At 46.7% G+C, this 26,370-nt stretch overlaps 1 protein-coding gene across 4 annotated transcripts in view; it reads right to left on the bottom strand.

Moving 5' to 3' along the window:
* Positions 1-499: 499 nt before the first annotated feature.
* The window catches only part of TMEM94 (transmembrane protein 94), a 51,585-nt gene continuing 25,714 nt past the window's right edge, over positions 500-26,370 (bottom strand). For 2 of the 4 annotated variants that reach the window (XM_063352543.1, XM_063352541.1), the window contains 22 exons: positions 23,199-23,255; positions 21,203-21,307; positions 20,443-20,607; positions 19,983-20,192; positions 19,499-19,814; positions 18,580-18,753; positions 15,295-15,397; positions 13,840-14,057; positions 12,446-12,627; positions 12,106-12,244; positions 11,364-11,479; positions 10,380-10,479; positions 8,789-8,897; positions 8,048-8,237; positions 7,411-7,488; positions 7,154-7,239; positions 6,663-6,744; positions 6,192-6,346; positions 5,774-5,868; positions 4,488-4,581; positions 4,065-4,235; positions 500-3,217 (listed from right to left, as the gene is read on the bottom strand). In XM_063352543.1, coding sequence (XP_063208613.1) covers positions 3,145-3,217; positions 4,065-4,235; positions 4,488-4,581; positions 5,774-5,868; positions 6,192-6,346; positions 6,663-6,744; positions 7,154-7,239; positions 7,411-7,488; positions 8,048-8,237; positions 8,789-8,897; positions 10,380-10,479; positions 11,364-11,479; positions 12,106-12,244; positions 12,446-12,627; positions 13,840-14,057; positions 15,295-15,397; positions 18,580-18,753; positions 19,499-19,814; positions 19,983-20,192; positions 20,443-20,607; positions 21,203-21,307; positions 23,199-23,255 — 3,018 coding nt within the window. In that variant the 3' untranslated portion in view covers positions 500-3,144. The remainder of the gene's footprint in view (positions 3,218-4,064; positions 4,236-4,487; positions 4,582-5,773; positions 5,869-6,191; positions 6,347-6,662; positions 6,745-7,153; positions 7,240-7,410; positions 7,489-8,047; positions 8,238-8,788; positions 8,898-10,379; positions 10,480-11,363; positions 11,480-12,105; positions 12,245-12,445; positions 12,628-13,839; positions 14,058-15,294; positions 15,398-18,579; positions 18,754-19,498; positions 19,815-19,982; positions 20,193-20,442; positions 20,608-21,202; positions 21,308-23,198; positions 23,256-26,370) is intronic. The other 2 variants (XM_063352542.1, XM_063352544.1) reach the window with 2 other exon arrangements.

Below are 26,370 nucleotides of genomic sequence, written 5' to 3'. Positions count from 1 at the left end.
TCCAGTGCCCCACTGCCCAGCTCTGGGCACATCTGAAGCCACAGCCACCCCCGGCTGCCAGGCACAGCTCTCCTCCATCCTCCTTGGTGACCAGAGCGCGGCCACAGTGACGCCACCTGCTTTGCTCAGAACAAGAAGCCTCCTCGTCTCACCAGGCCGCTTTTCTCCAGTGCCTGCAGTCCCTGCTCCAGCTCACCCCCGACCTTTCATCCAAAGGGCTTCAAACCGTGCCACCAGCTGCCACCCAAGCAGCGCCTGGGATCCAGGAGACCCCAAGGTAATCGGACTGTTATTCTGTAGGAAGAGGCGTTCAGAGCTGGACAGATTTGCCCAAAGCTGAGCAGAAAGTGGGAAAAAGTGCCAGGATCAGGTCCCAGGAGCATCCAGGCTGTGTTCCTACAACAGGTGAGCCAGATACCTCCGACACCATGACATGAGCCGCCACACACATTTTTACCTCCTCGCTTTGCCGGGTGCAAACTCCCTCCCACTCACTGCGTGTGTTATCCAGGACAATCATTTATTGCCATTCATACACTGGATGCGTCTGGGTCTGGGTTTCTTTTTTTTTTTTCTATACAATTTACAAGTTTTAATACAAATCAAATATTTTTACATACATCCCAAAAAATTTAATATAAAATATACACCATTTAAAAACATCTTGATGTAGGAAATTTCTTTCTGAAGCCATGCACCCTGACCCTCAGATACCTCAATGTCCGAGGGAAGGGTGGCATTGGCGAGACCATCCAAAAGGCTCCATTCGTACGCCTCGGCTCCCTCCAAGTCTGGCCAAGGGAAGGAGGGGGCAGGAAAATAAACACTTGCGATCACCCAGAGAAGGAAACCTTGGAGGTGCCTCCTTGAGAGGAAGGTGTGGCCAGCAGGAAGCCCCAACATCTGCTGCCTTTTATCACCTACAACAGTTAAGTGGCACAGGGCGAGAGCTCAGCTCTGGGGGGGAACAGCAGCGAGCAGCTTGGTGCTGCCTCCAGCTCAGCTCGGCCACAGAGGAGACTGTATCCCACCTGCGAGCCCACCCTGGCAGCACAAAGAAAAGCTGATTTCTCAGGTGCTAGGGGTAAGAGATCCGGAGCTGGCCCTTAGTGAATCAAGCGAGACTGAGAAAGGTGTAGCTTGTCCTCCCTCAGTCAGGCAGCTCTGCAGGCTCGAGGGGAGCGAGGGCAGAGTCCAACGTAGCCGGCAATGGTGAGCAGAGCCCCTCCGCAAGCAGGACGGGCCTGGTACTGCTGCACTGCAGGAGAGCAGCCCTGCGTTTCCCCAGTGAGCTGCTGGCTCCCTAGCCCATGCAACCCCGCCAGCAACATCCGCTCTCCAGCTGTAGGAACAGGGTCCAGGCCTTTGGACACCCCCAGCTGCCCCCCCTCCAGCATCCTCCGTCTGTGCCCCCAGCTCAGAGGCTGGCTGCACCCCCGCTTTGCTCCCCTGCCAGACCCACAGCAGGGAGAAGGGTATTGCTTAGAGACGCGCAGAAGTGTGCGTGCTCTCTGGTTATGCTGAAATGTAAGGAAGACAAGGTGGAGCAGCAGGACAGAGCTTGGGGGGCTCCCAGCCTGCTCCCTGCCTGCCAGGAAGGACCAGCAATTAGTCAGTCTCAGGTACCAACGGGGAAATAACAGCTGTATATTGTAGTGTTAATATCGGGAGCAAAAACAGTGCCAGGATTTACCAGCTTTAGCCCGTTTTTAGAACTAGGAAGGGAGTCAACATCTCCATGAGCTGCACATGTTCTGGTAGCCAAGCCTGTGTGCTCCTGTGTGTCCCTCCACTGTCACCCCACAAGAGCACCAGTGTTCCCAGTACAGCTAGGGTCTGTTCAGAGCTTAAGAGCAGGTGTGCCGCATCGGGGCAATTCATGGTTTGCAGCAGCCTGCAGGAAAGGCTCCCCCCGGTCAAATGAAGAAGAGACTTCCAGAGAAACAGGGAACAGATGTGAGGGCAGCAGCATGGAGGGGAGAGACTTCCAAATGCTATCACAGAAAGACATGATGGGGGGGAGGTCCCTGTGCGTTGGAGAGCAAGTACTGGATGCAGCACAATTCCAGGCCTGGGAAAGGAGCCGACCACCAGCTCCGTGTTAGTCACAACTGCAAGATGCAGATATCCTGCCTGGAAAGATGTCCCCCTCTCTCCACGGCAGGACAGGCAGGTCTCAGGTTTTATCTCTAGCTACGGCCCTCTCAAGCAGGCATTTTACTGAAGCAGAACGGCAATTCGAATCACAAATATGAGAACAGTTATAAACCTCTCTGGGGGCTGTTAAAGCACATAAGAGCTGGTTCAAGAGGGCGGGAGGAAGCTAAGCCATGCTGACTCCCTGCAGGCTGGCAGAGCTGCCCCCCGACTCCCTCTGCACCATATCCCTACGGTCAAATGCAGACAGCTTTTCTTAAAACCCTGTCTCATCCCTCTTCTCTTGAAGCCCTCAACAGCCGGCGTATGGCTACAGCAACGACGCTAGAGGGCAGGCCTGGCACAGCCTGGCCATTGCAGGGGTGTTGCCAGCACCCTGACAGAGACCCTTCCCCATGTCCCTTGGGAATGTGAGCTCCAGTCCTTCCCTGGCACCCAGCACTCCAGGAGCTGCAGGGGCTCCTTCCCCCCAGGACACAGGGGGGTGGGTGAGGGCACACAGAGGCATGCATACACACATCATCCAGGAGAGCACGCAGAGCTGGAAAAACAAAATGGGTTTCAATAGCGATCTCTTGCTTCAGCAGCCCTATGTCTCCCCTGCTGGCCCCAGATTCTCCTGCCAGGTCCAGGAAACCCATCTGCTCACACAGAGGGAAGGAGTCACTTCATTTCAGCATCACTGTGATCCTAACAAAATCCTCTAGCAATAAATAAATAAAGGAAAAGCAGCCTGAACAGCCACCAGAGCTTGCAGACTCCCTTGAGAGTACCCTAGCAGGCCGGGGAGGGGCTGCATACCTGCTGGGGGATCCTGATAGCAGCGCCCTGCCTGGGGACCCCTGGAAGGTGCTGACGGAGTTTTGCAAGGAGGCTGTCTGGTTTGCATGTGTGAGGGAAAACTCCCCGAGCCTTTGGTGCAGCCACCCTCCCAGTGCAGGATGCGGCTGTGTGGCCCTGGCTCCAGGGAACTCAAGCTGGGAGGGTTTAAAACGGCGAATTCATCCCCAGCTTTGTTTCAAACTGCAATTTCTGCCTCTTCTGGTAACGGACCCGGACCCTGGAGAAAGAAGAGGAAAGAAGAGAGTCAGCATGTGACGGGGCGAAAGTCAAGCAAGGCGGCCCCCCTGCAATTCCCGAGCTGCACAGCCCCAAGAAGCAGGGAAGCCCCTGGGCTGGGCCCTGTGGTACCCTGGAAGGGGAATCGAATTCAGAGAGTAACCCCCATGGTCTCAGTCCTACCCCATCCAGCCAACTCCCATCTCCAGGGTTTCCAGACACAGCAGAGAAAGGTCCAGAAATCCTGCTCAGGAACAGAGACAGCGGCTCTGTCCCCATCAGGGTTCCCTGCAATCCCCACTGCTTTTCCTCACCAGCCCCTTTCCTGAATCAATGCTCGTTAGCGTTAACTCCCAGCCCCGGCTGCTCCCTGTGCTAAGAACAGCCAGTCACTTTGCCTGCTACTAATTCTTGGCTTCAGCCACTTCCCGTGAAAATGAGTCCCACAGTCCAGGCACTGTGTGAAGACGTATTTCCTCTGCTGCGATTCAATGCCTCTCTGTCCTCATGGGACGAGACGGAGAGAACAGCCCTCTCCAATTCCATACTGGTATTTCATAGACCTTGGCTGTCTCCCTCTCATTGGTTTGAGATAAGGAAATTTTGGTCTCCCTTCCTGCTCCCAATCACTGCCACTGCCCTCCCCTGACCCTCTTTCCTCCCCTGCGCTTCCTCCCCAAGAGGTGGAACACGAGCTTGCACATAACAGCCAGGTGATTTACACAATGGAATCATCTTTTCCTCTTTATTCCCCACCCTGTTCCCTGTGCATCATTTTTCTGCAGCTCAAGGCCAGGCTGGAGTGAAGCTTCAGCCCTTTCTCCCCATCTTCTCTTCCACCCCCATACCTGATTTCATGCAGCTTGACAATCTCATTGATGATAACCACAAGGACCAAGGAAAGAAAACCCAGGAGCCATGAGACCGGAGAGATGGAAACGTGGTTAAAGGTCAATGAAGAACTGAGGTTTTCCCAGAGTTTCAGGTCCAGCACAGTCTGTGCCACTTGCCCCAGCAATCTAAGATCACAAACAGACACAGAAAATCTCAGCAGAGCTCACAAGCTTCCCAGGATCTGCAGATCAAGGCTCAGGCCCAGATCTAACTCTCCTCAATTCACAAAAGAGAGACCCTTCACCAATTCAGCAGTGGAGAAAAATTGCCCTGTACTACCCTTTTCCTCAGCACCAGCAAACTGGTGCTGGAGCAGGTCTAGAGCCCTCCTTCCTCCAGCACTTTGAAGTGCCTCATCAGGGCCTGGGGATACTCACACAACGGCCACAGTGAGCGTCCACCACCGGTTGGAGAGGGGGCTCTTCTTCCACAACGGCTTGGTGCGATGGACATGGGTGATGGATATGAACACTATGGGGACAGACAGTAGAGGAGGTCATTTAGCATCACACACAGACACAACACTTTACAATATACACCAACAGCTATTACTCCAAAGGGGCTTGGGGTTTATGTCCCTGAGACCAACTTTTCCTTCAAAGTCCTTTCAGACCGGACTCCCCACAGCAATTCCAAGTCTGCAAATATGCAGGGCAGGGGGAGAGTGCGGTAGCAGCACTGCACAGGGTTACTCACTCTGGGGGTGCCAAGGCTGGTTTGCAGCCCTGGCATGCTAAAGCAGATCAGGCAAAGGACCGGAACTAGGGAGCTTGGGGGGGAGTGCCCTTGTCTCTGGGTCACTGCAGGCCTGCACCAGTGGAAAGCTCCAGCCCAGAGAAGGATATTTAGCGAGAGACCCAGAGCTGTCTGCACAGGGCAGAACATTTGCACACCTTTTGCCTGGGCTCTTCAGAATAGCATTTCCCACCTGCTGGGCAGAGCATCCCTGCCTAGCCTCAGTGGTCTGAAGGACACAAAACAGTAACACACGCTACCTCTCTCCAAAGCAGGGCTGCCTTTCAAATCAGGAAGTGCTTCTATTGCCTGGACGCCCTGCACATCTCAACTTGGTGCCACGCTCTGCCTGGCACCAAGGCACAGCACCACACGGTGGAAAGGGAGCAGAGACCCTTTAAGGTTGTCAGAGAGCAGCTGGACCTACTCTACCAGGCAACCATGTGCAGGTGATGAGGGTCAGCCAGGGGCTGGCTCCCTGCCCCTCCAGAGGGCTTAAAAAGGCTTCCAGCTCCAAGGTAGTCACAACTGCACCAGTGCTGTTTGGGGGAAGGAAATGGGGTGCTTCACAAACAGGCAGAAGACATATAAGGAGACTTTTGAAGCAGGGAATATTTTTGGAGAGCTGCAGGATGCTGCTAGCTGATTTGAAACAAGGTAAAGAGGGATGCTGCTCTTCTGGCAAGACTGGGAAGGAATGAGCACTTCAGCAGGCTGGTAGGAACCAGAATCGGCTCTGAAGGCAATGTCTTTAATCTGTTAGGGCAATGTTTTGTAAGAAAAGGGACTTTATGCCTGTGCTGAGAGGCCACTGCAGTGTCTGCTTCTACCAGGGAGTTTGTGCTCTGTCATAAGGGGCAAAGAAAGAAAAAAAGGATGCAAGTTTTCCCCCAGAGTGGGGAATAGGAGTCTGGGAACAGGGACTTACCTGTGTGTAAAACAATCAGGCCAGCTGTGAGTTTCTGGGCTACAAGAAGAGCATTGGAAAGGGTCCCAAACCAGTCAGGAGCATCATTAGCATTGCTAGTAAATGAGAGGACACAGGAAAGTAGTCAATAGTGGAGACTTACTGTCTGACCTGTTCCCACCAAGGCCAAGTCTTCCTCTGATAGCTGAAAGAACTAAGTGTGAGCTTGGAGTCAGGCTGTCCTAGTATCAGGAGGCAACAGTGAGCAAAGATGCAATTGTCAAGGCTATAGGGAGGGCACCCAGCTCTCTGTATAGCCCTTATAGCTGGACCATGCAAGACTCTGAAGCTTGTTAGAGGAGAACTGGTTCTATCTGGGAGGTGCAAGAGCAATAGGCCCTGTGGGGTGAGGGGGGGTGTGCCAGGCTCAGTTCCTCACCTGTGCAGCATGATGGAGGAGCAGGCTGTGAGATTGCGGCTGGTAGCGTTCACCTCTTTGCAGGACTCATGCAGTGTGAACCCGAAGCAGATGAGGCAGGAGCAGATGGTCAGGCTGAATTTCAGCAGGAAGCAGAACAGGAAGTAGTGCTGAGTCTGTGAATAAGGGAGAGGCAGGAGGATGACATGGGCATGTCACCGGCCCAACCTCCCCGACATGAACCATCAGGGAATTGGTGGCTGCAAAAGACAAGCTGTAGTACAGATGTTGCACTGTGGATCTGCCCTGTGGGTATGCTGGCACGAAGGGACTCCCTTCCTGTTCATGCCAGGCTTTTGGATAGCACAGCTCATGCCATGGATCAATTCACCAAGGGAGCTGGGAAGACCCAGGGCCTCAGCTATGCATCAACACTTGGACAAAGTAAAAGAGAAAAATGTGTGAACAATTTTAATCTGATGGGCCACCTACCTTCTTAGGAATGGAAGTCAAGTTTTTTCCTGTTGCCATGGTCATGATGGAGCTGTGGGGAGGCTTGCCCAGGAGCGAGATGCTGCAGAAAGGTAAGTGAGTCTCTCAGTAACAAGTTCAGGCACCAGAACTATTGCTCTTTTGTATGTGTCTAACACTCGAACACAAACAACCTCCTTGGACTGCTCGGAGCGTTGGCACTTATCTGGCCACTGCCTTAGCATGTGCTGTAAAAGGTGTAATTTGTGGCAGGTGCAGACAGGAAGAGAGGTGACCTTCAAATGTCTGATGGGGGAAAAACTCACCCATGCTCCTACCTGTGTTTCCAAGCACCTTGTCAAAGCAGGTGCTTGCAATAATAATTGCAGCCGCCTTAGCATGCTGTGGGTGATGTCAGCTTTCTTTTAACATGGACACAGTGAGGCTGGGGGACTGGTCTGTGCATCCTGTGTGTGGAAGGCAGGAGATTCCACCCTGCCTGGTAGACTCACCTGAGCAGTGGGTAGCAGAAACAGGAGAGCCACACGATGTCTGTGGTACTGAGGATGGGGGGCAGCTGCACCAGGCAGGAGAGGAACTGGACAGGAACAACAGAGAGTGCAGAGCATAAGCAGTGCTAGGACAGTCTTGTTCTAGTGTTAGGAAAGTCTTGCTCTCTTGCAAGGCTTCCCCACTGCAGCCACCCACATCTGTGCTAGCACTTCTGTCCCCCGCGCTGGATGCTGTCCCTAGCCAGACCAGGACTCACCTGAATGACAACCAAGGTCAGCTGGCATTGCAGCAGGAAGAGGAAACACTTGCGGATCCCATATGTTGCATGCCTGGCCTGGAAGGAAGCACAAGCCCTCAGAGCCCTTGCTGTGATGGAAGCAGTTATCAGCCAAGAGCAATTATTGGCAGGCAGGGGCAGAACATGTGGCTTGCAGGGGAAGTGGGAGGGGAGAGGATGCGGACACATTGTAAGCAAAAGGGGAAGGTCTCCTGCCTAGATGTAGAGGTTGTGAAGGAAAGGCAGAATTCAGCTCAGGGTAAGTCTGTTTAAACCTCCTGGCTGCTCTGGGGTAATACTCCTCCCTAGCACCGCACTGTCATCTGGCTAGGAATCTCTGCAAGTTTATACTTTATCCAATTGAACAACATTCGTGTTCTGTTGCCACGAGGCACCATTCCCAAACCATTCCCTACACCTTGGACCGGTAGGGACAGGCAGGAAGAGTATCTCTGTTGTGCTTCCTGAAAAAATGACAGGAGACACGAGAAAAGCTAATGCTGGCAGCTTACTGCAGGCAACTCAACAAGAGTGCTCATGTGAGCTCCTGGCTTTGCTCTTTGTGAGCTGCAGACAGAGGGGTGAGTACTGCAGAGGGGATATGCCTGGCTTGTACCTGCTCTATAAGCCTGATGATGCTGGTACTCTCTTCTTGGCGGAAGGACATGGAGCAGGGCAGGCTGTTGAGTTGCCCTGAGAGCTGCAGTGGGGTGAGCTCATCAGAGGCATGAGTCATGGTGGTGCTGGTGGCATAGCCAAAAGTCTCCCAGGAGCAGCGAGATGGGTAGAGAGGGTCCAGTGCTATACTGCAAGGACAACACAAGAGCATTAGTGAAAAGTCTTCATCCCAGAGGAGAAACTACGTTTCACTGCAGTCCAGCTTCTAAAGTTGTGCTTTGTTGTGCCATGAGACCTCTATCTGCCTCGCTGATAGATAAATCCTGAGCTGCAACATGAATTTAGCATCAATCTCCCTAGACTTTCAGTTATTCCCAGAGAAATAATGAACATATTTGGGTTTGTGGCTCAAGGTCAACAAATTGGCTGATCTGGAAGGGCATCTCCACTCTTTCACCCAATGAGAAGCATCTGTAATGCCAGTTGGTGCACAACAGTTAAGCATGCAAGAGTAACATCTTCCTTTCAAAGATGGAAGTATCTCTGTGTGTCAAGGGATCTAGGTAGTCATCCCATCCAATACCACCTAAATCACCCTTACGGAGACAAATGCAGCTAATAATGGGCAGAGCAATTGTGAGCATCCGCCTGCACAATCCACAGGTCTGGTGTGACCCATGGCTGGGCACTTGCTAAGCTCAAGGCAAAGGCAGCTGGAGGAGTCTGGATCCTGCCCCACCTGATATCGCTTTGCAGGAAGAGGCAGCTGTTCCGCAGGTTGGCAGAGCTTCCCAGACAGCAAGTCACCTCCCCGTACTCCTGCATGATTTTGATCATCTCACACATGGCTGCCAGAGGACAGAAGGAGAAACACGTTGTGTTATCTCATTATGCACACAAAGATGCAGTGTTTCACACCCTTTACAGTCTGGAAAACAAGCAGTCAGATCTTTTAAAATTACCCCACCTGATATTAATTGGTCATGTATAGTGAGACCCAAAGTCAAAGTACACCAATTAGATAGCTAATTAATTGCAGTCCAAGTGCCCCGTACACCTGCCTCCTGCAGGAACTGAGCTGTGATTCACAGAACTGCGACCCAGAGATTTGCATCTCTAGCACAACTCTTTCAGACCAGAGCTGTAGGTACAGCCTGGGTATATGATACAGATGGCTTCAGCATCACATGGTCTTGTTAGAAAACAGCAGAAATTAAGTAAGCCTAAATAATTCAAACTGAGAATAAATACATAACTTTAAATTTTGCTCAGCAGCACATCAGTACTGTTCCAAGTCTAAAGGAACAAAGGGAATATAACAAACCACTCCAAAAGCAGTGCCACACTTAGCCATAGTCAGAGCCAGTCCTTGTTCCTGCCCTCCCACCACTACCTCTAGCCTTCATCAATCTTTTTATTAACACCCTCCCAGGGCCTCTGAATCAAAGCTGCTGTTTGATCTGATTTTTCTGCTGTAGCTCTGTGCATAGTGCTCTGTGTGTATATGAATTTTCTAGAATGCTCCAGGAAAAAAAAACAACCAAACAAACCCACCCTCCACAGATTCCTGTGTAAACAACTTATCTAAATGACTGGTGCACCCAGATCTGCATCACAGCGAGGGGTTAGATGAAGTGGGGAACTGCCACTTCTGCCCAAAAGCAGGGAAATCTACTGGGCGCTGACCACGTAGGTAGACTGGGCTGTAACTGGGTCTCACTGGCACTCTGTAAACCACGCCCAGAGGTACCTAAATGCCAAACCATAATGATGCTTAGCACTTTCACTGTGGAGTGGACGGGTATTAGCCAGCTAAGCACTCAGCCCCTTTCTTAGATAAAATATTATCCCTCAGAGAGATAAAGAAATTTTGTCCTTTCTAGTCTCTGCAATCAAAAACTCTGCAAAGCAGCAGAAGGTGTTAACAGCAACTGCCAGAGGAACATACTTCTGGGAAGTGATTTCTGAGTTATATAAGGCAGCGAGGGCTGCGAGCAGAGATCAAAGTCTCCTAGCACACTGATAATGCTTATTTAATAAAAGGCAGTAGCATTTTGGATGTTTGCTTTTGTGTCTCTTACAAATGCAAATTGAAAGGAGTGGTTCTTAGCCCAATTCTGTAGCTAGGGAACAGCTGCATTAAAATAAAGTTAACACCTGGCTTCCCACAGAGAGCAACAGGGGGTCATTAATATCAAAGTGCACTTCTAGATTTCTGTACTGTATCCTCTTCCCTTCACTCCTGTCCACACCCAGATGAGCCAGAGCAAATGGATGGGAAAGGTATTGACGGGCAGCAGTAGGACAGACCCAGGCTCTGTGCCACTTACTCTCCGGGGTGCAGTCTGTGAAGAGGGGCACCAGCAAAGGCACATTGTCTATGTTCTGCAGGTGAGGTCTCACCTGGTGGATCCCCCGTGGGAGTTTGGCCTGAAAAAGAGAAAAAAGAGACTAAGCAGGGAGGGAGAGGCATTTCAGAGGGAACTGCTGCACTGAGAATTATGATTCCCAGAATTATGCAACTTTAAGATCAGATACAAACTGATGTCCCTGCAGAGAGAAGCTGGCTTTCCCAAGCCACTGTAAAAAGTCTTCTGCTTAAGTTCTACGTTGACACACCAACCTGTCTGTGCTTACTCTCAGGGTCTGTAAGATCAGTGTGATAAACCTGTGCTCAGTGATTTCTAAGGACTTTTTACCTGTGTGGAGAATCTAGTCAGAGACTTTGTGCTGTCTCCCAGCAACTGATCTATTTCAATTGCAGCCACATCAACATGCAACGTGGGAAGGGTACTTTCTTTCTAAAATAAGGCCTAATAGTTTTTTTTTTTTTTTAAATCTGCATCTATCTCTGATATTCCTGTAACCCCCGCTGAGCATATCAGAGCTCTTTATGAAGCAGGAAAAGCTTGTCCTGCATTCTGACTACTGGGCAGCACCAGCCATGGCTCACAGCTGGAGGAGAGACAACGTTTGTTCTGTCTTCATGGAATGTGGGGATGTTCCCATGCCCTGCCCAGCACATGGGAACAGGACCCAGATGGACTGAAATGCGGCTCTGAAGGCTACCCCATTTGTGGTCACCCCCATTCCTAAATTCCAAAGAAAAGACCCATTCAGCACTAGTGAACTGAGAGAATCCCAAACTTCCCAGGCTCTAAATACTGTGTGGGAAGAGGATGGGGGAAATCGGGAGTCCCAATGCAAACCAGTCAGTCAACCTGCTTCAAAGAGGAATTCCACCTCTGGGAGTAATGAGGTGACACAGCTGACCATGACAACAGCACAAGGTGTGTAGGGAAAAGGAGCCTCACCCTGTTACAGTCCTCCAGGAAGCTGGGGATATCGCTGTCTGTTGGCTGAAAGCTGATGAGATCCGAATGCCCTTCCTCTTCCATCAGCAGAAGCCCCTCTACATCATCTCGAGAAACTGGAGCAAAGAGAAGCAGCATAAACAATAAGCACAAACCTGCCTCTGCCACCCGTGTGCCACCCACACGGCATATTCATGTGGCGCTGCAGAAGCCAGGAAATGTGAGGCCTGATTTTCTAGGTTAGCAACACTTAGATCCCACTCAGTCATCTAAAATGCAGTATTTTTAGATGACTAATCTGCTCAGAGGTAAATACGTGAGCCTAGTTCCCTGCTCTTTTGAGACAAGATAGTTTATCTGTTCTGCTCGCTCTCTTCTTCAAGGGGAAGAAGAGAGTAAAGAAATCCCACCTGAAGAAGGAAAAAAGAGTAATGCACAGGCAAGAGACCCTCAGTGGCTTAAGCAGGGTCCCAGCAAGAACCAAAAACACTAATGAGCAGTTGTAAAACCATGGCAGCTGGCGCATGGAAGGATGTTTGTTTCCACCAATTGCAGTACTGACTGGGTAGAAAGGCTATAAATGTAAGGCGCTCACACGCACACACCTCAGGCCCATCCAGTTTTGTGCTCAAACTCTGAAGGATCAGGTGTCTGCTGAGGACACAGGAACCTAAGAATGGGTTTAAAAGAACCATCCAGGAAACACATGGCATTCAAAGTGGCTTAGGTGCAGTTCTCTCACCCTGATGTAGGTCATCATGCAGAGAGCCAGCATGGCTGGGGCTAGAGGGAGGGATCTCTGAGCCAGGCACATCACCATTAGGCGTTAAAGATATGTGGCAATTCCATCCAGTCTCAAGACCCATCTTCTCAGCAAACACCTGTAGGTGAGCAGACAAAAGATTTTAGTGTAGATTGTCCAGGCCAGAGTATGGCAGACCAATGCCTTACTGGAGTGTAGGTACCTTCTGGACCCATTAGCTAGCTGAATCAGATTAACCTTAGATTGCACTGGAGCTAAACTCTCCGGTCAGACAACCAGGGGACATGCAAGTTCAGGGGGCTCAGCAAAGACAGCTTACCTTGCTTTTGAGCTCATCTTCCAGGGAGAAGTAGACAAAACGAATGCAGGCATTGACCAATCCATCAATGAGGCGGACAATGTCAAGACGGGCCTGATACTGAGATGAGACCATTCCCATGAAGATCTGTCCGCTCAGAGCCTGGATACAGTCTTCCTTCTCCATCACTTCCCCAATCCCTTCTTCAGGCATGCAAACAACACGCAATCGCATTTAGACACGAAGGGCCACATGTGCATCAGACAAAATACACATGGTGGGAGAGGCCACCAAGATAACACCCAAGGACACAGCACCCAGATACACAGAAACATGCAGATACATACACACACACATACAGGAGGAAAGGCGAAGACACATCCATTTGTCCCAGCATACCCAATCACAGAAGCGGTTTCAGGACATCCCCGCATATGCGATCAAGAATACAAGCGTGAAACAGCAAGCGTGGAAAGGAAAAAAACAAAACAGAAGATGGGGATCAGTCACAAGGAACTGGGTCAGGAAGGTAAAGGATGTATGCCACATAATGTTCACATGTGCATTTTAAACACATCATACTGTGCTTAAACAACATGGCAAGGCTAGCTGAGGCGGAGTGGCGTCAGAGTACGAGGGGCTGATGCAAAGGAACTGGATCGTGTTTCCTCCAGTGACATTGCAGACACTTCCAAAGAGCCTGGAAAGGCTCTTTGACAGGGTTCCTTCACCATCACCAGATCAGCCTGTGGTGAATGGGAGCTGGATGCAGCATGAGGAACAAAATAATAAAACACTTCGCACTGTTGCAAAGCTTGCCACAGGTGGGACTGAAAAGTGTTTTGAACTCAGTCACAACTGCCTCCCAGCTGTTGGAAACCCTATTATTCATGTTTTACAGAATGGGAGACCAAGGCAGGAAGAGATTAAGACTGGTTTTCCAGAAGAGCCTCCTGGAGTTATGCAATGGTATGTGCTTATTTCTCAGTTTCCATTGCTGTTCTGGAGATGTACAATTCACCTAGTGGGAATCAGTTACTTCAGCACAGCAACAAAATCCATCAAGGGAGAACAGTCGCATGCCACCACACCTCTGTGATTTCCATATAATTAGACAAACAGCAAACCAAGTATCAAAATACCCAGAAGTCTCAACTCTCAGTTCCCTGCTTTAAGAAACAGACTTCCCACAAGTAGAAGAATTTCTCTGCAAGCTTCGATAACTTAACTAGAAACATACCTACCAGCTGCTACACCATTACTTCCTCTGGAAATGCATCTACTTCAGAAACCCTTAGTTCTCAATTTCCATCTGCTACTCTGAATAATAACGTTCTTACAGCTCTAGACTGATCAGAAAGCAAGCACTTGACTCAGTAGCAGACCTTATTATAGACAGCACAGAAGACACGTACCATCTGAGCTCCAGCTATTCCTCCGACTGCTCTGTTTGATGGGGGTCGTCCCAGGGAGATCACAGCATGTGAAGATAGCACTCTGCCCAGGGACCTGCACCAGTTCTATGCACTTGCCATTGAGCTGGGAGGACAAGGCACAATGCATTGGCTTGTATGCAAAGGCAGAACAGTACCCTGAGAGGCAGGCTCGCTGGTAGAAATCTAACACCTTCTTCCTATGCGGAAAAGACAAAAAACAGGCAAAGTTAGCAGAAATGGTCCTCATTACTGACAACATACACTGAAGTTCAATGTAAAAATCACCAGTTGGGTATTTAGAAAAAAGAATTCCATGAGGAGCGGTCAGAGTCTCTGAAAAAGCCTTTCCTTACTGTTTCTGCATTCTCTAAGCTGCAGGCACTACAGGGCAGCAAAAACATACTCCAACAGGGGCAGTCGTGAACGTTTCTGTTTGTTCATCAGACTGATGAGTATGAACACAGTACTCTTTGAATACACTTGTTAATATAATATGGCTGCCAGATGACTCCAAGGAAGTTCACTGCATGACAGCAGCAGCTTAATTCATCAGAGAGGATTTATCTGTAGGGAGATAAACACTGAGGAAGGAAGTGACAATTCTGACAATAGTGTCTATGGCTGAGATAATGACAGTAACAGACTTTTCTCCTATTCCCTTTCAGAGTTTGGGTCCCAGGAGCTGTATAGGAAGTCTCCATTTAGTCAATATTCAGTCACTGGAATAGTGTAAATAGCTCCTTCCCTATGTTGAACTCACAGAGGTAAAAAATTAGACTATACATGGGATTTTTCATAGGCTTCTAAGATGATAAATATTCCAAAAAGAACCAGTGAGCGTCTTCTTGCACCTGAGGATAAGAAGATTTAGAAGAATAATGCACTGCTATTCGATGAAATTAAACATTACTGGTCTGCTCTTCTAGCAGGAACAGAAATTTAGCCGATAGATGAAAATGCAACAGATGCTGTCAGATATTGCAGCAGGACTAAAAGAGTGTGATGCATTATGGTGGACTGGTTCGAAGCTGTCAACAGCTGGTAGAATTGATCACTTTGCATTTCATGTAAGACAAGGCATTTGTCTTGAACAACAAAAAAATTCTCTGCCGCCAGCATATGACCTCATTATAATTCACAGTCCTACTACGCAGTACAGTCAGAACCCACTTATAAGAGGCTAATATGTTAATAGCTACAGTCAGAAGTGGCTTAGTCTTGCAGTCCAACAGATTGCTTGTTGCTATCTAATCTGTTACATTGCTATAATTATAACAATTCATTATAAGCAGAGACAGCTCATGTTAATCATCTACCTGAAGCTTCTATTAACTAGCTTAACAAGCATCAGTAAAGGGAATTTTAACGAGTGACCAGGTTCCCTCTGCAATTTATCTGCAGCTTCTGAATGCACTGAATGACAAAGCTGCCCACCTGTCAGAGCCAGAGAGCGGGTAGATATCGGTACCGTCCCAAAAGTCTGTGCAGGCCTCGAGGATGATGTCAGCTGTCCCATGAGAAAACATCTGCTCAGTGCCTGAAGTGCAGGAGAACAACGAGTCAGCATCACACATACAGGCTCCCAGGAAAGGGATGTCATACCAACTGCTCCCTTAATTTGTTACAAGCAAGTGTTCCTGCAAACTGCCTTGATGCACTCCAGATATTACCTTTCCTTTGTTGAAAGTATTCAGACTCCATCAAAAAATTATTCAAGACCGGATGATATGTATTCCGCTGCGATTTGTCTAATTGTGAGTTCAAACAAGGCTGTGATAAAATGTGAGCCACGCCGTCAGTTCCTATTCCCACCTTACCCTGTGTTACAATCCTGCTCCTACAAAAGGTGCTCCTGTATCCAACAGAGCAGAAGAAAAGATATTCCTGTGTGCCTCTTCTTATGAGAGTACAAGCACCGGTGATGAGCCGATGGGGATCAAAGTCTGCCTACGCTGGAAAGCGCGTTCAGTTTTAGGCCAGGCGTGGATCTACAGGGTAAGAGCTATTCTTCAATACCTTTCATTCAAGTAGCAGAAGATAATTTAAGCGTGACCCATTAGATAGCTGCCTGTTTCACAAAGACTCCTGAAAACGCGTTAAATCAGGATGGGTCAAAAGTTCAACATAACAGACTCTAAAAACTCATGTTGTGATCAGGGAAGAATTGAAAATCAATGGACACCACGGCTTGTCCTGTTCCCCTACACACACTTCTTTTCTCCTTAACACAGACTTAAAATCTTTTGTTCGTTCTTGTAGACAGGGGTGTTAAAAAGTGTTTTCCAAAGGTGTGTGATGTCACTTGGCTGATGCAGGTCCCAGGCACTGGACATAAGTTAAAGGATGCGGGGCTGCCTCCCCCTCCACACTTCCTGCGCCCTTTCATTTGCACGGATACATTAACATTGCACGCACGTAGACTTCTCTGTCTAGGTTCCCTCCTCCAGCTGCTCCGTGACTTTGCCCCCAACAGCTTCAAAGCTGATCTAATGAAAAAAACATCACTGCCAAGAAAAATGAGCCCAAAGGCTTTTTGCAGGCATTCTTGCTGACTGCAAATGCTCACACTAGCTGGTGAAATCAAGAGCCAAGAATATTCACTCGCACAAACCAGGCAGGGACCTTCAGGAACACTGGAGGATTTTCCAAAACATAGCAGCTCTCTGCTTTGTGCTATAAATAGTCATCACACGCCAAGTTTATCAGCATAACAAACCTCCAAGACCAATAGGAGCTGTGTGTGAAAGACGGAGCCTGTTTCAGGAACACAAAGGAGCGCTTGTGCAGAGCTCTGGTTAATTTTATTGTATAAACACCTAATCCTTCCCACCTTGCTACTATGGTCAGACAGTCCCTGCTAGGAAAGAGGGAACAGGAGTTGTTTATTGATTCATGCAAAACCTATGCCCTGGACACAGAGCAAGATCTTGCAGATGTCCAGATGCACGCACGTACCTACATTCATGCCTGGCAGCAACTGCAATCCATTTCCCATTCAGTATCATCAGCATCCCACACAACAATCCCTCTACGGGGTAACGACAGTGACAGCTCGCACTAGAAACTGGAAGGGGTTCATTCAGCTGTCATTGCCAGTAAAGTGAGCTCACCCTCTTCCCTTCCTAAATCATGAACTTGAAGGCCAGGATTTCTCTGGCACAAGGGAGAAAACTTAATGAATAGGACAGGGAGTATAACTAGCCATTCATGACTGCTGGGACTCGTTAGGAAGAACCGAGCTGCTACAGCTGAGGCAGTCAGAGCAAAAGGAACCGAAGAGTGCAGGCACAGCAAAGGAAGACAGAGATGGTATCAAGCCATTTCACTCCACTGAAGACCCTGGTGAGCCCCTCATTTCCATATGGTTACTATGGATTTGGGATGAACACTGCCAGATGGCGAGACACATATTTCAATGGAAAAGCAAGGGAACGTACAGATAAGTTACCTCCTATTTCTGTTACAGCTGTGGAATTTATTTATGTATCTCCTTTTGACTTCAGCACATCATGGGAGTGGGTGGATTCAATGATTTATTCACAAATAATGTATCAAGAGAGGTTAGTTACCATCATCTGGTCTGACTCTTCTGCATAAACAGAGCCATTTTATTTCACCCAATATTATCTGTATAATCCATTATTTCTAGTTTTACACATTTTATAAAGATTCAAGGGACAAGACTATCACATGAGGTGTTCCAATGGTTAACTAACCCTGCTGGCAAAATTCCTCTCAGAATTTACTCTAGACAGCATAATCCAGGTCACACACGTATTCGTCTGAGCTCCAGCCTCTAAACTAAACCGTTTAAAAATGAGGATAAGGAGTTGAAATGCGGCAACATTAAGAATCTCAGCATCAGAAAAATTCTTGCTCACAAAGGCAAGACAGCAGCAATCAGGACAAATGAAAAAGCTCCTCCCCAGATTAAGATAAAAATTTAAGAAAAATTGGGCAAGAGAAGACAATTTACCCAGTAAATCTCTGGCCAGCATAATAATCATATTTCAGACTCAATAATGAACATATGTCAACTCCAGACAGCCAAGTTCAGTCAATTTAAGGTATTATAAAGAGACTAAGAGCTCTCATGGGCAAGCTGTTAAATCTTGCTGAGGTGCTTTAAGACCTCACGCTGCCCAGCTGTACGTCCTTTCTATCCTAGCCCATTCCTATGAGAATAGGAAGGAGTAGAAATGGAGAAGTCAGCATGGCTTCAGGTGTTGTATGCATGGTCACCATGAGTTTGCATGCAATATAGAAATAGAGTATGCGATATAATACACTAGACAACTCACGAAGATAATGATTTATGATTTGGGTTATCAGAAGGATGAGCATCACTAGCTAAAACCCCGAGTAATATTCAACCGTTTCACTACCGTAATGAAGCCTATTCAAAACCCAACAAAACTCCCACCTTGCTCCACACTGTCATTTGGTCCCAGAAAACAGGTTTACTAAATAGATGTGCTATCTAAGATAATTTTAAAAAATTATTTATGATCCTGGAGTGAGCCAGAGTTGGGAAGAATTCCCTCCCTCGGTATGCCATAGCACTGATCACTAAGGTTTGTTGAGCATATCTGTACTAGCCATAGGCAGAGCAAGGCCCCCACAGGGACTGCAAACTATTCCAGTCTGACATTTTCTAGGCTCTCTGAAGAAAAGATCCTCCCATACCAAGAGGATGCTCAAAGAAAGGTGCAGCCTTACTGGTAGTGGTATCCTTCACAAAAAGGTTAATCATGTGGCTCAGGGGTGGTCTCCTCTTGGTGATTGACGAAAGCTTCCCCAGGATTGTTTCCTTAACCATCTCATCACTTGGCAAGCGGTACAAGGCCAAATAGTTCTCCTGCTTGAAAAGATCTTTAGCACCTGGTGTGAAACCTGAAATGTGAGCACAAGGAGGAGAAAAATTAGGCTCTAACCAAAGCAAAAGAAAGGTCTTCTCTCCTACTTCTGTGCTACCCGCTCTGCCTGCGCTCATTCTGACATCTCCCTAGCAATAGATAGGTGAGCTGTGCTCACTGTGAACCTACACCAAGATGGCTCAAGATCTATGATGAAAAACATTCAGAAGGACTAGATGTTATTAGTTATTACAGCTTCTGTGCTTCTGGTTCATTGAAGAGAGGAACTGTGACATTGAAGGACAGTCCCAGAAGTGAGTTCAAGAGCTTCCACATTTTAATCCTAGTGTTACATCTAACCTTGTCTCCCCTACGCCTTGGTCTTCCTATCTATAAGACAAGCTGAGGTACCTCACATCATTTATCCCCAACCTCTGGTAAAGCATTACTGTAAAGACAGTGCAGCTATCTGTCTATTAGCAGGTATTCTTTGTCTCCTGATGAGATCGGCAGACTTGAGAATAATATCAAGCCTAGCCAGGGCTGGCTGGAAATATCCTTGATGACATTTGTTCCTTTGATAGTGTCTACAATGTCAGAACTTGCCAAAAGCAATCTCTTTAATAGACTCTTTTGGCAATCGAACAACAACAGAGTCAGCTCTGTAATTTCACCTTCCCAGCAACTAGGACTGGGGAAAAATTTTTCTTGTGCTCTCTAAGGATTAAATGTCTATTGACAGCTCTGATTTCTCCGTGTCTGCTCACCTAATTTCTCCTTACCTATTAGCCTGGCAAGCTCACAGAGGCCCCAGGGCACGTGGACAGGCAGCACGGCATTGTGAGTTTCTTGGAGGGCGATGTTGCAGAGGTGGTCAGAGAAGCGGCACAGACGTTCTGTCACACTGGCATTGCAGAGATTGAGCAGCACATTCAGGCCCAGAGGCTTGAGGGAATTCAAGTGCATATGCCAGTTGGAGTCATCAAACTGGATGCAGGAGGGGTTCTGTTGGTCTTGGGACAGACTAAGCATCTCAAGGTGGTAGTCACATACAAAGTCTTCAGCCTCACAAGCCAACACCTCACTGTCACCAACAAGCTGGTCCAACAGAGAGGAAAATTCTAGTTGGTTACAATGAATACAGCTTGAGCCTAGAGTCCCGCAGGGAATTCTCAATTAAATTCCCCAAAGGGGAGTCTCAAGGGGTTTAAGTCTGTCTTACAGGTCCACAAAAGACGACTACTGTGCCCCTTCAGTATGTCTTACCTGAGTATGTTCCTCCTCTCCACCCTCGGTGTCCTTGCTAAAACTCACGTTGGACCCGGATGGATGCTTGCTTCTGCTGTTTGGCTTTCGGTGGGCATGGGCATCGGGAGCCTTTGTAGGGTCACTAGACCAGTTGCTCCTCTCTTGCTCATTGGTCATGTGGATTGTGTCTGCCAGCGGACCAGAGAGCAAAGCATCTCTTTCATGGGGCTGCAAGAGACCAAGAAAATAAACAGTGGTGATTCAGTGGTTGAACATGAACCACTACTGATTCACCTGCTGCTTTAGGACCCCTGTAGAAGAGGATCTCATCCTCGCTGCTTCTTTATCTTTTAAGTGAAGAATTATGGCACAGGACTTCTCTACAAGCAAAGGGCCTCCTCTATAATACCACGTTGTGTGTGTCAGTTAAACTATGACTAGAGCCAACATACTACATTATGGATTACATATCACTCACCTCATCTTCCATCTCAGGATGGCAGAAGGACCGTGTAGAGAGCTCATCAGTCAGATCCTCATGGCTATCATGAGGTGGTTCCACCTTCCCACTGAAGAACAGAACAGTCTCTGGGCTGGGGTTTGGCCAGGAAAGAATCCCCTGCTTGTCTACACAGCAGAGCACCTAGAACATCCCACAACACCCCAAAGAAAGCAAAATCTCAGTGAAAACGTCTCAGTGTTCATGCATAGTTGTAAATATCGCAAGTTTAATAAACACATGGGAGGACAGACAAGTCGCTCTTTTGCCAACCCTCTGTCTCAAAAAACTACACCTAATAACCCTCCAAGAATTCCTTGCTCTAGCAGGATTGATGGGTTGTTTAACACCAGTTTTATCTCAAGATATTGCAAAACTAGGCATGAAGAGCGCGGGAAGGAAGCAACTACTCAACCTATTTCACCAGCTAGTACCTTATCAGAACCCGAACCAGCTGGTTCTTGAACAGTTATGGGACCAGAACCAGAGCTGGAAAATACAGACATCCTGTTAGATGCCACAGAGTATCTCTAACCATTGTTTTAGCCTGTAAATGTGCTGCTTGGACAAGACAAGGCAGTTATGAACTATTCTACAAAGACAGTTGCCTGAAGGCTTTTCTAATTCCAGCACAGTGAACTGATTGCTAACAGTCTTATACTCAGGGAAGGACAACATGAACAATGCAAATGAAGCATCCACGTAGGGCTCCTCCTTCTGACAACCCAGCAATACTCACGGTGACAGATCCCAGACTATGCAGCAAGCTGGAAGTGAAGCTCAGAGTTGGGGATTTGCCTTTTAGAACACAGAGGAAGTGGCTCCAGATACAGCGTATCATTTCCTGCCGAGGGAAGCAGAGGACATCAGCCAATTAAAGACTCATTCAGTGAAAGATGAGGGAAGAGAAGGAAAAAAGGGCGTATGACATTACCTGCTTTCACGTTCAACACAGTGATACACTGTAAGATAAACATCGGTCTCCGTGGGAACCTGTTAACTGATACAGTGCTGATGTTCTCAAGGGAAAGGCATTTCTTCCCCCTTCCAGAGGATGCTAACAGACAGTCTGATTGTTGAATTGAGAATTCACTGAAACTACCTTTGTTTATCCAAAAACACAGGAAGGAATTCCGAAGTGATTTTTCATTTGGGGTGAATCAGTTGTTACCTCTCAGTATTTTTTCCTGAAGTAACTCTCATCCCCTTGGATTACAGAGTTTGAGGCCTTAAGCTTACAATCACCATGCTGCGGATCAGGTAAATGAAGTCACCGCGGTGAGGCGACTTGCCCACAGTTACTCACCAAGGCAGTGACAATGTTGGAAATAAAGCCAAGGTGCCCTGACTACTCCACCATTACAAATGAATTGTAATCAACATGGTAATAAACTGAAAGAAGGGGATATTTTGCAAAATTAAAATGTCAAGTAGGCACCCCTCACCTTCCACACAAAAATGTTTCAGAGGGAGTCTGGATGGCAGCAATCAATCCAAGCACCAGAGCTGTATGTTTTTCTCTGTGCGCTCCCAAAGCCAGCAAAACCAGGTTTGCATTACAGTGTTATTTTCCTGCTTTTTAGCTGTTGTTCTGGAATGCTGTCACTGCACAGCACTTCCCCCAAAGCTCCTTAGATCAAGTTCCTTAGATCCTAAGGGTTAGTACAGCCATAAGCTCAAATGCAAAACAATCCTGAGCTGTCACCAGGAAGAAAAAAAGCTCTTATTTAAACCAGTTTCTCAAAATGTTACATAGAATCGCCTAGGTTGGAAGGGACCTTTCAGGTCATCTACGTAGGTACAAAAGGAAAGAAGCAGATCTTTTCAACGAGGAAGGTCAGCTCAAATCACTCCTATTTAACACCTGAAAACTTATCTCAGTTAAATGATGAACTGCCACAGAAAGACAACAAAATATTCAGCAAAGGAAGCGCATGTGTGTGTGTGTGCATCCATTCTTCTGTGTGGCTGAGACCAAGGAGATATGAATTGATTCTTATAATATCTAGGGATTTTTAATCACTCTGGGGTCCTTCTGTCTCCTTAAGGAAAGGGGAATCTTAATGCCAGATTAGACAGAAAAGTGTCTTTCCTCTACCCTCCTGTTTAATCCAGATGATGCAATTTATAGAGTGGGCAGACGCAGTTCCTCCCCCAGAAAAAGGTCTTCTGAATGTTTATTTGCCCCAGCTTTGGAAGCACTAGTAATGTGCTTAAGCTTGTTAAGGAGCCTATGAAACAGGCTTTTAAAAAGCCTGAACATCCCACGGTCCTGTCTTCACATTTGGTCTTGGTGCTGACTGCCATCCCCTCTGTTCTTTAGTTTTGGTTTGAAGAAGGAGGTTTTTCTGGTACAAGCAAAATACTTCCTTTCTTTCTGACACACACCATAAAAAGTTTATTTTACGCCTGGAACAGGAGGACTTGAAAGAGATACTTTCTTCAGGACAAACAAAGTTGATTTCAAACCATTTGCAATATTCTGAAACGCACAACCAGACTCGGTATCAAGGTCACCTCACTCTCTGGTCAGCAGAGCAGCATTTACACGGGAAGGTGCAGGGGAAAGACATGCAACCTGCATGCATAGCAAATTAAAGCAGCAAACGAGTGACAATGGACAACTGACACAAGTACAAAGGGTCTAGGAACAAGCAGGAGATCAGAGAGGAAGGGAACGGATATAATGAAGTTCTGCAGTGAAGACGGAAGAAAACAATTCATAATAATAGTACCTGAGAAGATACCATCTCTGTGTAGCTGCTGAGAGTGTCCTCTGAAAACTTAGCAAGCTGCAGCAAGAGAAGAGACCAGTTACTATAATCGTGCTCAGAAATGTGTCATGAGGAACATCCTTCCCTAAATACGGTGCCTTCAGAGAGAAGAAAGCAGGAGCCCTGCTCTGTGGGAATTGCTACGCTAAGGCAGACCAATAATTCAGCAAAGCAATTAAGTCTTTAATGGACTATGTCTTTATCTTCTTGTGAAGCACAGTCAAAGTGCTTGGTGCTGTTCATCACAGAAGAACACACAGTCATTACCTAGATGTCTACAAAGAAAATAATAGCAATTAGACCCAGCGAAGGCTCTTTCTGGGGGGTTATTTTTAGACAGAAAGGGCCAGGATTGACTGATCTGTTTTTAAGCTATATGGGTCAATTAAAAGAAGGGTGGAAGAGAAGGTTGTAAAAGCAGGTGCCCGGAACACAATGGACACAGAGAAATGAGGAGATATGAATGGGATGTGGATAGGAAATGAAAAGAAATTAGAGCAGGGCGCCAACATGGGGGTCTTGGAATTACACCGAGAAATTTACTGCCTCAAGATTTGCGCATCCAGCGCAAAGGAATTCCACAGTAGATGTAATTTTGAAAAAACAAGTTTAAATTTAAGTCTATTCATAAGCATAAGTGAATATGGCAATTACATTTTTATGTAAATAAAAGGACACCCCAAATAATAATGCATCTATCTGGCACTTTAAAAAGGATCAGTTTAACAAAGCTGAAAAATGCCAAAACAAATTTGCCAGAAATAATTTAAACTAAGAACTATGAAGGAAAATTAGGAACTGCTTAGCAATATTTTATTAAAATTTTAAAAAGCAACAATAGTAAAAATAAAATAGTCCAGTTTCGAGTGCAAGTGAAAATAGAAGTAAAAATTAACATAAAAATAAGAAAAGGTATACTAGTAGGTAATTAAAACCAGTTCACTGCTTGTTGGAGACAGTGAAATTGCAAATGATATTGCAGGCAAGATAGATGTGATAAATAAATATTGCTACTCCTTATTCAGTGACATAATCATACCATATGATAACTATGAAATATCTTCCATTCTAACACTAGCGACTGAAAGTAAATATGTTTAAATTCGCAGGTCTGGACACCTTTCTGACTGTTACTGCTGATTTTGCACAAGGCTCGAAGCATGGATTAAGTCCCAGTGCAATGGAAGAAAGCTCATGTGGTGCCAATGCCTAAAAAGGGTACGGAGAACAAACCAAGCTACCACAGGACCCCAGGCAGGCTTTGATTTCAGACAGAATAACAGAGCAGCTAACATGAGACTCAATTACAAGAAAAGAAGCGGAATAATAGAACCAGCACCAAACACCACAACTATGTAAGTAATAAATCTCATCACACTATTGCGATATCTTTTTTGACAAAATTACAAATTTAACTGATAGAAGTAATGCTTTTGACATAGACCACTTGGTATTTTGACTTGATACAAAATGCTTTACTGGTTTTTATAACAAAAACTAGAGTAATACCGGAGAAAATAAGGCCCATGTTACATATATTAGAAATAGACTATCTCCAAATGGAACAGAAACTGGTAAGTTCTTTGCAACAGGATGTGTTACTAGCTCAAGCAGGGACAAATTCTGGGTATTTTGTTAATAGCCTCAAAGAAAACTAAAAAAACATTACTGATAGAGACTGTAAACTATACAAAGTTTGGGGCAGGGTCTAGCAATAAAGAGAACAGACCACTGTTACAGAACAATATGGACTGCTTGGTAAATAAGGAAAAACATGCATACCAACAGGCACAAAAGTAAGGCTGCATACCTAGGAGCAAAAATTAAAGTTGGACTTACAGGATGAGGACTCTATCTTAGAAAGCAATAACCGTAGATTATCAGCTGAACAAAGCCTGGCCATTTAAAGCAGTGGCTAAAGACCTAATATGATCCTTTGTTGCGCTAACAAGGGAACATAGAGTAGAAAGTCCAAATTATTCTGAAATTTAGCACAAGCACAACTGTTACTGGAATATTTTGTGGTTTTTGGAGATTCATAATTCTACAGTGATCCTGAAGCACTGGAGAAAGCTAAGAGGAAAGCCAAGAGAAAGATTAGAGGGTTGGAAAATATGCTTATAGTGACTCAAGGTGCTTAAACTGTTTACTTAACCAAAGAGATGGTAAAAGGAAATGTGAGTAGCTACAACAGACCAGAAATTTGACTGACATGCTCTTAAATCTAGGAGACGAAAGATGTAAATGTTCCAAGGGCTGGAAATCAGATACTACAAAAATTCCCGCTAACATAGAACGCCCATTTTTAGCAGTGGAGGTAAATTACTGAAACAACCTATCAAAGGCAGTACAAGTGTTTTCAAACCAACATCAAATTCCTTTCTAAAAGGAATGCTGCTGTAGTCCAACTGTAGTAATGGAAGGAAGGTTCAGTTGGGGCGGGACTGGTTTGTGTCCTGCAGGACTAACCAATCACAAGGGTCACCTATGGCCTTGAAAAACTGGGAATCAAATAGCTTGAACATGATGAGAGGGGGCAGAAGGTGGAGAAGAGCGTCACACAGGCCAAGCGATTGGAGAGGCAGAGGGTCTTACCTGCTACATTTTGAACAGAGTAGAGAGAGGGAAGGAGTGAAATAGAGAGGCCAAGACTGCCCTAGTAAAGGGGGAGAATGACCAAGGCACATCACAACAGCTGTTCTGCAGCAGCAAGGATGGAGGATCATGTTTGAGATGTCACAGAAAGAGCTGGCTGGACAGAGTGAGTTGCCTGGACAAGAAAAAAGAGAAGACAGGAAAGAACACAAGGAAGGTGCAAGTATGAGTGACAGGGCAAATGAGTATGTTGAGAATGATGAAGCAGGGAAGCCAAAGAGCTCTGGCTTTTCCCAGCAAATAGCAAGGTGTGAAGGGAAAGAGGAAGGTTCCAAAGACAGAAACCAAGTGATGCTGAGAATGCGTGGGAAAGCTAAAGTGGAGAAAACACTGAAAGGAGATGGTAAAAGTGGAAATGCCACTGAGGGAGCTAACATGTGTCCTCCTTCCCAGGACACAGGCAGCTTAGTCATGTACAACCTATAGGGAATAGAAAACACAGACCCAGGGCCACAGAGGCCAAGAAAGGACAAGAAGG

This window comes from Chroicocephalus ridibundus, chromosome 14, assembly GCF_963924245.1.
Source record: "Chroicocephalus ridibundus chromosome 14, bChrRid1.1, whole genome shotgun sequence".
Classification (NCBI taxonomy): Eukaryota; Metazoa; Chordata; class Aves; order Charadriiformes; family Laridae; genus Chroicocephalus; species Chroicocephalus ridibundus.
This window is presented reverse-complemented; position numbering and strand designations above follow the sequence as displayed.